The sequence below is a fragment of the Haemaphysalis longicornis genome, unplaced genomic scaffold (assembly GCF_048455015.1).
Source record: "Haemaphysalis longicornis isolate Haplotype H1 unplaced genomic scaffold, Haemaphysalis longicornis Haplotype H1 scaffold_7, whole genome shotgun sequence".
Taxonomy (NCBI): Eukaryota; Metazoa; Arthropoda; class Arachnida; order Ixodida; family Ixodidae; genus Haemaphysalis; species Haemaphysalis longicornis.
Window position 1 is genome coordinate 155,660,810 of NW_027526422.1, and position 13,733 is coordinate 155,674,542.

Genomic DNA, 13,733 nt, shown 5'->3' on the forward strand with positions numbered 1-13,733 from the left:
CATCAGGATGGCTAGGTTCCGCTGTCTCAACATTCAAAAGACGCTCCTCTCCGTTTTCTTTTGGCGGACGCTCAACCGGGCTACCGTGGTGGCGTCCACCGCTCTAGCCCGGCCATGACCGACGCTGCGGCCTTCGGGACGCCACATAGGCCAATGCCTCTTAACGGCTGGCTGAGTCTCAAGTTTCGCTGTTTGTAGAACCACGCGTGTGGATTCAGGTGACGTTGCATGGGAAATTGTTGTGGGCGTCGTTTACTTTCCAACTACCTTCACTACGTGGATTGGAGCCAATTGTTTTTATTTAGCCCCTTGATACATAGTTCGTTACTTACAAACAAAACTGTTGCATCCCACGGGCCGCACAAAGGCGCGCCGAAGAACAGAGCTTACGCCGGTCAGCAAGAGAGCAGAACGTCGATTTATTGTCAAAGCCAGGCTCGCTTATATTTGGTTCGAACGTAAGAGAGAAAGGGGGACGAGGGAGAGGAGCGGCGATAGCTGCCGCCGCGACATAAAGAAAGATGCGCACGTAACCGTGCGCGCCCCGCAATGGTGACGTCGGCGCAGAATATGCAACACTTCTTTCTCCTTAAAATTGGAAACGCTCCACCGGTCGGCGTGTTCTCGTAGAACGTCTGAGGACTTGTTGGGGGCTTCTTGCAGTGTTGTCCGTGGGGGCTGATCTGGTTGTAGGTTGAGGTGGGGAGGTGACGCCGTGTACTCGTACCGGAGAGTCTGCGTACCGAGGTGTGTTGGTTGCTGGATCACCCTCCTCTTCTGTCGTTGGCGGGCTGGATGCCAGTCGTTGCTCGATCACATCGTCAGGCTGTTGCTGCTGCTCCACTGTACCGTTGCGTTGCAAGCGCACTTGATCGGCATGTCGCTGGGCCAGTCCTCCCGAAGTTTCAACGGTAGCCATCCTGGACCCGGACGCAGTCTTTACCCGTCCCGGTATCCACTTGTCACCGCTACGATAGTTCCGCACGTAAACACTGGTCTCTGGTAGCAAAGTCCAGTCGTCTTGACCCTGCGACGGCTCTGCAAGAGTAGGAGGAAAACACGAGTCGAGACGGGACCGTATTTGGTAACCGAGAAGCATCTCTGCTGGTGACTTTTCATTTTTCTGTGGAGTTCTCCGGTAGTTGAACGAGAGTCGCACTAGATTGTCCTCTATCTTCCCTCCTTTCATTTTTCGAAGCCCCTCCTTTATAGTTCGCACTACTCTTTCTGCAGCTCCATTCGACTGGGGGTGGTAGGGGGCGCACCTTAGATGCACTATGTTGTTCTTTGCAAATGTCTCGAATTCCTGGCTGGTAAATTGTGGCCCATTATCAGAAACTAAGGTTCGTGGGACACCAAACCTGCTAAAAATAGTACGCAGGCAGTTTAAAGTGGTTTCACTATTAGCGTGCACCAGGGGTATGGCTTCGACCCATTTTGTATGCGTGTCGACCACCACCAGAACCATTTTTCCTGCGATTGGGCCCGCAAAATCCACGTGAACACGAGACCATCTCTCATTCGTCGCTGGCCAGCTGACTGGTGGCGCTGCTGTAGGCATCGGTAGGTTCTGGATGCAGGTTAGACACGAAGCCGATATTTTCTCTATATCTCTATCCAGCCCTGGCCACCAAAACAGCGAACGTGCAACAGCTTTCATAGCAGACGATCCCTGGTGCGTTTCATGCAGTAGACGCAACACTCGAGTACGAACCTCCTCCGGTACTACTACCCGGTTTCCCCAGTAGAGTAGCTCATGCGCCACTGACAACTCCAACTTCCGGTAAAAGTATGGCAGGACCAAATGGTGCAAGGAGTCTTTTGTTTTAGGCCACCCGTTCAGTGTATAACGTTTAACCTCAGACAGGACAGGGTCAGTGGCAGTCAAAACCTTCAGCTCACGTGTGGCCACTCCCCCTTCGTCCAGTGTTTCCAGGGACAGAACAAATTCGGCCGGTTCATCATCCGGAACAGGTTCCGGAACTCGCCGGGGTAGACGGCTCAGGGCGTCGGAGTTGAACATCTGCCTCCCTGGAGTGTACTGAAGCTTGTACTGGTAGGCCCCGAGGCAAAGTGCCCACCGTTGAATTCGGGCGGCGGCCATCGTTGGTGTCTGGCGGTCCGGTCTCAGCAGGCCCAGAAGTGGCTGGTGGTCGGTCACCAGCGTGAACTCTCGCCCTAGAGGGTAGTCACGAAAGTTTGTTACGCCGAAAATGAGCGCCAGCGCCTCTCGTTCGAGTTGAGAATAGTTCCGCTCAGCTTGTGTCAATGTTCTGGAACGGAATCCAATGGGTTTATAAACATTGCCTACTGTGTGGAACAGAGCTGCTCCGACACCGTGGGGGTATGCGTCACATTCCAACTTCAGCTCTTTGTTTGGATCGAAAGGCACGAGAACTTGGGCATCTTTAAGCCTTTTCTTGGCAGCTGTAAAAGCAGCTTCCTGCTGCTCCTTCCAGTTCTAGCGCGCATTCTTTTCCAGCAGCTGATATAGAGGGAAAAGCGTAGTTGACATGCTAGGCAGAAACTTCTTCGCGTAAAACGTCAGCATTCCAAGAAACGAGCGCAGTTCGGTAACATTGCGCGGACTGGGTGCCTCAACAATAGCGTCGACGTTCTTTTCTGTCGGGTGAAGACCCTGTCGGTCGATTCGGTGCCCAAGATACGTCACAGACGGTCTGCGCAATTCGCACTTATCAAATCTGAGCTTATTCCCCGTTCGCGGAAGCGCTGCAGGACGTTTCTTAGTCGCTTGCCATTATCATTCCTTCTCTCCGACACGAGCACGTCGTCTAGATAAGCTTGCACGCCCGGCAGGCCTGCCAGCACCTCATCCATCTTTCTTTGAAAGATTGCCGGGCGGATGCTTTTCCAAACGGCAGCCTATTAAAGCAAAACAGGCCTCTGTGCGTGTTAATTACGCAGACTTTTCTTGCCGTTTCGTCGAGTGGTACTTGGTTGTATGCGTCGCGCAGGTCAAGAGTGCTAAAACAGTCACCATCGCTTAGACGAGCAAGCATGTCCTCCATCACGGGCAACAGGTATTGCTCAGTGGCACAAGCTGGGTTCAACGTGGCTTTAAAATCCTTGCAAATTCTGACAGTGCCGTCTTTCTTTAACACCACCACAATTGGCGTTGCCCAATCGGAATGCTTTACTGGCGACAACACTCCTATTGAAACCAGCCGGTCCAGCTCTTGCGTTACTTTACCGCGCAAAGCGTAGGGAAGGGGCCGTGCCTTACAGAATTTTGGAATGGCGCCCTCTTTTAGGTGCAGACTGGCGGGGGTTCCCTCGATAAGGCCCAGGTCGGCAGAAAAGACGTCCTGGTAGTCCTCGAAGATGCTGTTGATGCGGTAGCTGATTTCGTGGTCTTCCGGTGAGACGTCCTGTGCTGCTACCTGCAATATTGGAGCTCCTGCGTTGTCAAGTAAACGAAGCAAATCACGGCCGCACAAGCTTGGCCCCGCACAGTCCAACACAGTCAGCAAACAGTCCACGGACACCCCTTCGTAGCGGACGCATAACTGAAGTTCTCCCAGGACAGGTAGGCGGCCTTCGTAGCAGGAAAACTTGATATTGGAGGCTCTCAGACTTGGCCACTGCCTGCGGTGCTTCTCATAAAGTTCGCGAGCAATGACGCAAATTGGTGACCCGGTGTCTACCTCCATTGGCAATTCAATGTCTCCCCACGTGAATACTCGGCGAATCGGGGGCTCCAGAACGTTCTTCCTTTTAGACGCTAGTGTCCAGATATTAGCTGTTTCCATTTCCTCGTTAGAGGAGCCTTCTGTGACAGTCAAAGTGTTGGTTCGCACCGCTCTGGAGTCGTTTGCATGCAGCGCACAGCTTCGGCACTTTCGTGCAAGGTGCCCTTTACGTTTACACTGATAACACTGTGACCTGACCCAGGGACAACCGTCATCATCGTGCTTTCCACTACCGCATCTGCCACAGCTTTCGACTTGAGAAGTGTTCCGTTCCTCTTGTGGGTACATTTTTCTAGACGCATCTACTTTTAGTAGTGGTGTGTCCTCCGCGTTCATGTTTTTTACATCTGTTTCTGCGGCCTCTGCTGCCATTGCTATAGCCTCTGCTTCTTCAAGCGTTAAGTCCTTTTTTGACAATAGCTGTTTCAGCAACGCACTAGAACGTACGCCGCAAACAATGCGGTCCCGTAGCATCCGGTCCAGAGCGCCTCCGAAGTTGCAGTTATTAGCTATCCGCAGAACTTCCACCAAAAAGGCATGCATCGGCTCCCCTTCAGCTTGGCACCGGTTGAAAAATTTGTAGCTTTCGGAAATTTCGTTCTTTTTTGGGTCATAATACTCGTTGAGCGTGGCCACTGCTTCTTCATAAACAAAGGAATTTGGCGTGCGCGGGGCTACTTTCCCTGCCAAAGTCTGTACCGTGTGGGTGCTCAATGCCGCCACAAGTAATGCTCTCTTTTTTGCTGAATTCTCAACGGCGTTCGCTTCGAAGTAAGCTTCAACCTTGATAAGGTACGGTTTCCACTTATCTTTGCTTTCGTCGAAGTCTGGTAGCTTGAGATGGGCCATGTCGTCGAACAGCGTGGTGCGGTCTTCGGGTTCCTTTTTAAGTGCGGATGCACTTTAAAAGCGACCCCAAACCTTCCACCGCCGGCGGCGGCGGCGTCCGCAGTCCTCCTCTCCCTAGCAACGGCGTGGAGCGGAGAGGAGCGTCGGTAGCAACGGCGCGGTGACGTCACTTCACCACGTGACCGCGCTCGCTCCGCCTCCTCGCCGTGGCTGCGCGGGTGCGCGCCGGTCCCCGCACCGCTCCTCGCGCCGTGACGTCATGGTATAACGTCACAGCGCGCCTGCTCTCCCCAGCAGCTGCCGCGCGCCTCTTTCTCCACCGTGACGTCACACTCTCTCCTCTCCAACTCGCTCGGCTGCAGCTGCCGTGCGCCGCTGTCCCTCTACCCTTGCGCTCGCCTCCTCTCTCAGCCACCTGGCTCGGCGCGCTCGGCGCGGCGTACCCCCCTATATATGCAGCGATAAACTGCCCGACCTCCGTGGGTCGGCTCGCGCGCGCTCACGGGCGAATGCCAACGGATTTTAACTTTACTCCCCCTCATAGCATAACCCCGTGCATTCGCATTTAACCATGTTCACCCTCGGGGAAATGCTTGGGAGTTTTTTTTTCGCGAATATCGCGTCTCCGGTCCTCGTCGCCACTGTTGCATCCCACGGGCCGCACAAAGGCGTGCCGAAGAACAGAGCTTACGCCCGTCAGCAAGATAACAGAACGTCGATTTATTGTCAAAGCCAGGCTCCCTTATATTTGGTTCGAACGTAAGAGAGAAAGGGGGACGAGGGAGAGGAGCGGCGATAGCTGCCGCCGCGACATAAAGAAAGATGCGCACGTAACCGTGCGCGCCACGCAATGGTGACGTCGGCGCAGAATATGCAACAAAAACCAATAAATCTTTCGACGGTTTTGTGCTAGGGAGCATGTCAAGAGATAAGCAAGTTAATTAAAAGTACTCCACTGACGAAGAGGAATTGAATTTAATGCTCCCACGTTAGGATAGGCAGCACCATCTCTCCGGCATTTTTGCACCCAGATGCTACATGAAGGAGTGCATGTTATTTATTACAAAATTGCGACCCATAGTTATCCCTCACACCTATGGCGACAACAATTCCTATGGGTAAATATTTTGAAAGCATGCAATATGTATCAGTGGTGGTGGTAGTCGTGTAATTATCGGGCGGACTTAACCTTCCGTGTTGCCGTGGATATTGCTCCTCAAGGTAAGCACCTCTTCAGCACGGTTTGTAGGGACTTATCATGAGACACTGAGTACAGTATTCTTCCAAAACTTGAGGAGCAGGCGCAAAGTATCTCTCTTCTATACCCAATGTCGCTAAGCGACCTAAAGAGTCATGCATGGTGGCTCTCTGCCGAAGTTCTTTAAGCATGGCTGATCGCTTCATCGCATAGTCTTGCCAGTCCAAAAAAAACATTCTTGGATGGACCCATCGCGAACCTAAACAAAGACGAATGAAGTGCAACACAAGGACTGCCGGCCGCTGGTCCTTGCGTTGCACTTCGTTCGTCTTAATTTAGAATCGCGCTAGTTCCATCCAAACATTTCTTTCCCGTTAGCCAGGTTGCAACCCTCCTGCAAGAGAAATATGTCCGACGTCGCCCGTTACATCACACATCTACACTGCGTTTAGGGGATACGGTTTAGTTTACATCATGTTGGTGTACTCGCTGAGTTTGTCCGATTGTGAAGCAGTAAGGATGCCTCTGTCCTGGTATTTCCTTCAGCAACACAAATTTGTTGATCTGGTAGCAAAATGAATGAAACATGTTCTCTAAACATTATCTTCAGACTGTGCCAATCGTTCTCATCCAAGTTACAAAGCAAGTTGCTCCTTTCTTCCAAAACACCCATCCGAAAGAAGACCATCTTTTGACAGCAGCCAGCCATTCGTAATTTTATTCAACTGCATGGAAAACTAATTAGCATACGTATCGAATAACTCAACACCTCAAATACCTTTTGGTTTTATTACAATATTAACTCAACTGGCCATGGCAGCGTACTAGCAGCACTAGAGCGATCGTAAAGTTGTGCTTATCGTTACGGTAACAATTACCCAACTTTCTTAACTTCGTACTGGCTACGTGAGTACTTCGCAAAAAAATTGTTCTTCCACTATACATTGCTGTTCTCATTTTTCAACTTAGGATTATTCAAAGGGCATTTGCCTTTTAGATTAAAAATTACTACTTAAGCATTACTGGGAAAGTCAAAACGTTCCGGGTGATGATTGTGATACGGTTGCTCGATATCTAGCTCCCCTACCGTCACTTCCTACAGACCAGGAGTGAATTGTTGAGTAATGTTACGGTTGTTGTCGTCCTTGGCAGCCTCTTCTGATTCATTTTATGATCGTATTGTTTGGCATGATATCAGAAAGATCATCTACTACATGGCTTAGTTCTGAATTCTTAAGTGACGTGATCGATTTTGAGTTGACGGGGTGGCAGCAAACCACCTGTTCCGAATAATGCCTAAAATCTGCGCCCAAGCTGCCCTAACCACTATGGAGAGTGTGACGGAACCTAGGGAGAGTACAAGTTCAGGAAGAATGAGGGTATGCAAAATTATCATCACCAGCCTATCAAGAGCCCACAGCAGAGCAAAGGTCTCTCCCATTCATCACCAATTATCCCGGTCCTGTGCTACTCGCGACCCATTTATCCCCACAAACTTGTTGATCCCATCTGCATATGTATCTTTCTGCCGCCACCTGCAATGCTTGCCTTCTCTAGGGACCCACTGTGCAAAATACTGCAAAAATCAGCATAGGAAAATGTGCAAAACACTGCAGCAAAAATTAGGCGCTGAATAATGTAAGCACCACACATCCTCACGACTCAATGGATGTGTAGGAATCACTGAATATACAGCATACACATTGCCAAGGTACACAAGGCTTTTGCGGGGACCGCATCAGATCGTACGAAAAATATCTCTCCTTCTAGTTGGCCTTTCGTGGAACACGATGTCACGCTGTACCTATAACAAACTTTTTTCTCACTGAAAACGCTCAATGACTGCCGGAAAAAGGAAGGATAACCATTGTAAGGGAGCCACTGCAGAGTCATTTGTTACTATCGCAATCATCACAGGAAGTTCGCTGAAACGCTGGAGAGACCTTGACAACTATATTACAATTTATACCACATTTAGAGTTTCTGAGGGCAGCGCGTGGTTCAGGATGCATAACTACTGTTCTGAAACTTGTTATTGTTGTGCGAAAGGCGTGATGATGATGTTTGAATTTTTTAGGGCGCAAGGCCGACTGAGGGCGAAGAGTGCCACATGATAGTTGTTCATCTAAATGATAAGACTAATAAAAGCATTCCAGTAAAAGTTAACGTAAATTCAAACAAACGTCAGTGAAGATGGCTGGTGTAAACGGCCAGGTTGTCATGACGCATATTAAGAAATGAGATGTAAAAATTTGACAGCAGTGAGAAAATCGAAGATGCCTTTGATTAAGAACATGGGCTGAGTCTCCTAAAAAGTATGATGGGCTAAACGAGATGTGTTGTCAGTATAGTTGTAAAAGTGTTTGCGTCATGTTGCGTCACGTGCCTTGGATTCGATGAGCATGTTGACTACGAATGACCCTCTCCAAACCCCTTGCACATGGGTATTGAAGATCGAGTGAGCAGGGGATGGGGGGGTGTTGCATCTGTATGGCCTACCCGTAACCTTGCTAAGGAAACTTTGGTGTGTCTGTTTGTGTGGGTCCGTTGTGTATCATTCAAACTGTGGCTTTAGTGCAAGTAGTTTTCTGTCTCTGTTCACTCTGGTGTGTTTGCCATGTTTGATGCAGGTTTCGTCTGATGAGTGGCTTGAGGTTAGTGTAGGGTACTGCTGTTACATCTAAAGTGCTTCTGAGTGCAACAGCCGCGGCACTTTCATCAGCTAACCTGTTTGAAGCGATCTCATCGTTCCCTGCAACTCTTCAAACTGTCAAATTCAAATTTAGGCATACGCTGACATCAAAGCTTCAAAAATGAGGTTAAATGACATAATTTTTCGAGCACCCTTGGAAGGATAATTAACGCGTGACGCAAAGTTAATCTGTGAAAATGATGAAGTTGGCGATATTGTGTTCGTTAATGTTATTTAAAACAAGAAATATACCATATCCTTCTGCCATAAAAGTTGTAGAATTCACATTCACTGTTTTACAAGCATGGATGCTGGGGCCGTGTGCTGCGCAACACACTGCAGTGGACGTTTTCGACACGTGACTAAAAATTTCAGCCGCTTCTTGTTTCTTCTTTACATACTGTACATACATACCGCAAAAAGGCAGTGTGTAGATTATACTGCATACATACTGCAAAATGGCAGTTGTAGATTACACCAACAGCTACACCAACTGTAGCTGTTGGTGTAAGCTGTATTAAGACGGAGCCGATAAAATTATGTTTCTGGTCGACGGGGGTCTGGTGAGGAAGTCTTGGCGACAGCTGACGGTCAAGGGAGTAGAGGAACTTGTCTTGGTGGGTAGGATCTGACCAGATTCTGTTTCTTTCTGAAAGGGCATGGCGTGTGGCCATGATGGAAGCGTCGTGTTTGGTAAAAAATGTTCTTCGTAAATTTCGGCAGGTGTGGCCTGCAGAGGCAGCGTCATCAGCTTTTTGGTTTCCTGTTATCCCACAGTGACCAGGAACCCACTGAAACACAATATTGTGCCCAGTGCCTACTGCAAGGTGGTGTAGATAGAGAATATTGCCGCGAACCATGTATGGGCTTGCTTATTTATTGTTTGTTTTTACTGCCCTGCCACGCCCGGCTGTGTTATCTGCGTTCCAAGCAAAGGGCGTCTTCTATTCATTATTTTTATGCCGCACGGGCTATCACATTCAGATAAGCAAACTGTTTCGCCCTAACGTCGCTAGCTCAGAATAATCGTTTGTGATCTACAATGTTCTGGATGTGAATCGACGGTTCCAGAAACACTCGCGCCGAAAGATAAAAAGCCTGCCGAGCAGACTCCTCGGCATTCGATTCTGCGACACTCGCCGACGCAAGTCACTTTGCTGACCGCTGCTTCGCCGCCTCTGTATTCTTTTCAGTTGTTAGGGGAGCACAAGTTCGCTCCAATAAACTTGTTTCTCCTTCAAGACAACTGCGTCGTCCTTGGCTTTGTCACATCTGGTGAAGGTGCTGGGTACTCACCCTTTATGCTCTCTACGACATCTGGAAGCCGCCAAGCCAGCCCAACCAGAGAAAGCCGCCGACTGAAAGGATTGCTACCCGAGTTCGGTCTCATGCCAGAAGGGCCTAAGAGAAGGAACGCTGCAACCAACACTATGGTGCAAGAAACAACGTCGCCAGTCGTCCTGCAGCAGCCCCGGGAACCGCCATCGTTCCGGGGAGCCCCCGCCGAAGACCCCGAAGAATGGTTGGAGAAGCTGGAGCGCGTCCGTACCTTCAACAGGTGGGACGACGAAGATATTTTCCGGCATGTCTTCTTTTACTTAGAAGATGCTGCTCGAACTTGGTTCGAGAACCATGAGTGTTCTTTGACCGACTTTACTCAATCAAAAGGAGTTCCTTAAAACCTTCACTACCATTGTGAGGAAAGCGCGAGCTGCGCTTTTGCTTGAAACTCGAACGCAGCACCCCAACGAAGGTGTCGTGATCTTCGTTGAGGAGATGAAGCGAGTTTTTCGCCGTGGGGACCCCGAAATGACCGAATAAAAAAAGCTCAGGTTTTTAATGCGAGGTGTGAAACAAGAGCTTTTTGCTTGTCTAGTCCGTAACCCGCCGAAGACGGTGGCTGAATTAGCGTCTGAGGCGGCCGCGATGGAGAAGACGCTAGAAATTCGAACAAGGCCGTACGATCGCCCTGTCAACGCGCTGTTCTCGGAGACCATCGGTGCTGCAACTGGAAGCTCAGATACATTGCGCAAGACCATACGAGCAGTGGTCAAGGAGGAGCGTCAGAAACAACGCCGCAACATCAAGTGACTTCTCTGACAGACGTCATCCGTGAAGAGGTTCAACAGGCGCTGGGAACTTCTATGTCTTCAGAAGCACCCCGTCAGCCCCAAGCGATGACCTACTCCACAGCTCTTCGTCAACCCCGCCCTGCTCCAACCCGTCGTCAAGAGGCCCAGTTATAGCGCCGTCCAATGCCACCCACCCGACGCCCTGTAGATCAATACCAGACGCCAAGGAAGACCGACGTGTTGCGAACGCCCGATAATCGCCCGCTGTGCTACCACTCCGGAGGGGGCCGACCACATCTACCGTCGCTGCCCCTACAAGAGGCTCGGTCTGCGAGGATTCTCCGTCGACGCACCACGCCCCCGACCCGGACAGCGCCCTACTGAGATCGACGAATACCTGTCCAACACGAACCGAGGACCTTCCCGCTTCAACCATTCGCCGTCGCCCTATCGGTACCAGTCGCCAAACCACCATAACAGCGCTGACTTCTCACGTGGAAGGTCCCCCAGCCCACGCGGGGGAAACTAAAAGCAGAAACTTCTGGAGGTGAAGTTGCAGAACGGCGAAAAAACGAAAACCCTCCAACGACGCATGGCCGCACCGAACACCGTACCTGCAGCCCAACGACTCGATCTAACCCGGACGTGACTCCCGAACCCAACGACGACACGACGCGACGCGTACCCGAAACGACAGAGCCTGCCGCTGAGAACATGACGAGAATGACCACGCGTGGTGCCCGCCCGTCAACACGCACAAGCCGAGATACAACGCCCCGACACAGCAGAAACTCGAGGAAAGTAGCGTCCGACATCCAGTTGTCCATCGACGGCTTTGACGTAGTCGCCCTCGTCGACACGAGAGCCGACTACTCGGTAATGAGCGGCTCATTCGTGTCGAAGCTCAAGAAAGTTACGACAACTTGGGACGGTCCGCATATACGCAAAGCAGGAGGCCATCTCGTAACGCCAAGAGGAACGTGCGCATCACGCGTCACCATTGGCGGCACCACGTACCCTGCTGAGTTCGTTATTTTGCCTAACTGCTCCAGCGACGTAATTCTGGGAATGGACTTTTTGACGGACAACGGCGCAATAATTGATCTGCAGACCAAGTCGATAACTTTTTCCTCCGATCACTCCACGACGCCGCAGCCGAACCCCGATCACCGTGCTGCTGTCACGATCGCCGACGATCACATCACCCTGCCACCCCGCGCAAGCTTGATGATCGCCGTCTACTGTGAGGATGCTGCTTCTGACATCGACGCTATCGTAGGGAGTGATCGAAGGTTGCTTCTCGACTGTGGTGTCTCCGTCGCAAGAGGCATTGCGCCCTTTAGGCAACGCCAATCTCACGTTCTGGTCACTAATTTCACCGAAGAGTACCAGCATTTAAACAAGGGAGCTGTAATTGCGTTCCTCGAAGAAACGCGAGAAGCAAGTGAGGTGATCGCGGTCGCCGAATTTGAACGCACACCCGATGACACCTTCAAGCTTCCGCAGCCCTTCGACGTGAATCCGGCGCCACCGCAAGAACCACGGAACAAATTATAGGCTTTGCTACGTCACTACTGCGAGTGTTTTTCGTCGAGTTCAAAATTTCGTCAGACACCCGTAGCGAAGCACCATATTATAACTGAAGATGGAGCCCGACCTACCCGGCAGTCACCATACCGCGTCTCTTCCCACGAACGGGAAGCCATCCCGGCTCAAGTCGGCGACATGCTAAGGGAAGACATTATACAGCCATCGAAAAGCATCTGGGCTGCGCCGGTCGCACTCGTAAAGAAAAAAGAGGGCACATTAAGGTTCTGCGTTGGCTACCAGCGACTAAAAAAAATCACAAAAAAGGACGTGTATCCCCTACTGGGAAAACGACCAAGAAACAGCATTCTGCGAGTGGCAAAAACACCTCCAAAGCCCTCCCCTGCTCGCTCATTTCGATAAAAACGCCGAAACAGAAATGCACACCGACGCCAACGATATAGGCTTGGGTGCCGCTCTCGTCCAAAAGAAAAGCGGTAGCGAAAAAGTAATCGCTCTTGCCAGCCGCGGTCTGTCGAAGGGGGTGAAAAATTACTCAGCCTCTGAAAAAGAGTGCCTCGCAATTATAAGGGCATTTCGAAATTTCGCCCATACGTATATGGTAGACCATTCATGGTTGTCACAGACGACCATGCGCTGTGTTGGCTCGCCAATTTGAAGAACCCTTCTGGCCGTCTTGGGCGGTGGAGCTGGCGCCTGCAAGAGTTCTACGTTACAATCGTCTACAAATCCGGCAGGAAACACTCCGACGCCGACTGCCTTTCCCGTGGCCCCGTCGACCCGCCCCCACTAGACTCCAATGAAGACAGCGCGTTCTTCGGAGTCGTTACGGAGAGCGACCTAGCCATCCAGCAGCGTGCTGACCCCGACTTGCGCGTCATGATCGACTACCTCGAAGGATGAAATGTCGCCGTGCCTAGGGCGTTCAAGCGCAACTTGCAAGCATTCAGCCTCAAAAACTCCGTCCTCGTGAAGAAGAATTTCGGCTCCGGAACGAGAACGCATTACCTACTTGCCATCCCTGCAGAGCTCCATGACGAAATTTTGGAAGCGTGCCATGACGAGCCGTCTTCCGAACATCTCGGCACAGCTCGTACTATTGCAAAAATCAAGGCGAAGTACTTCTGGCCCCGCCTTACATCCGACGCCACCCACTACGTTCGGAGTTGCCGTGACTACCAGCGACGAAAAAACGCCGCCGACAAGACCCGCCGGCTTTTTGCAACCGATTGCCGTCCCGTCGAGGACCTTTCAACTGATTGAAATGAACCTTCTAGGCCCGTTCCCTACGTCACAATCACAGAACAAGTGGATTGTCGTGGCGACAGACTACATGACGCGCTACGCAGAGACCGCCGCTCTTCCGAGGGGCACTGCACAGGAAGTGGCAAAGTCCTTCATAAGCCAAGTTTTGCTGCGACATGGAGCCCCGGAAGTCCTAATCACGGACCGCGGAACGGCCTTTACTGCGGAGCTGATGCATGGAATAGTACGCTACAGCAACACGAATCACAGAAGAACGACGGCGTACCACCCCCAAATGAACGGACTACCAGAACGCCTGAACAAGACAATCGCAGATATGCTGTCAATGTACGTTGATGTTGAACCTAAGACTTGGGAGGAAGTGCTCCCGTATGTCACGTTTGCGTACAACGCGGCTA

At 51.0% G+C, this 13,733-nt stretch overlaps 1 protein-coding gene and 1 pseudogene across 2 annotated transcripts; both read right to left on the reverse strand.

Moving 5' to 3' along the window:
• Nucleotides 1–441: 441 nt before the first annotated feature.
• On the reverse strand, nucleotides 442–3,391 carry LOC144146616 (uncharacterized; annotated as a pseudogene). Its single transcript, XR_013317686.1, has 3 exons — nucleotides 3,245–3,391; nucleotides 1,903–2,178; nucleotides 442–1,038 (listed from the first exon to the last, which is right to left on the reverse strand). The product of XR_013317686.1 is annotated as an uncharacterized LOC144146616 (transcript).
• Nucleotide 3,392: 1 nt separating this feature from the next.
• Nucleotides 3,393–4,559, reverse strand: LOC144146617 (uncharacterized; the record flags this gene model as incomplete). Its single annotated transcript, XM_077678553.1, has 1 exon — nucleotides 3,393–4,559. A coding segment is annotated over exon 1 (1,167 nt), but the record flags the coding sequence as incomplete, so codon positions are not given.
• Nucleotides 4,560–13,733: the final 9,174 nt, after the last annotated feature.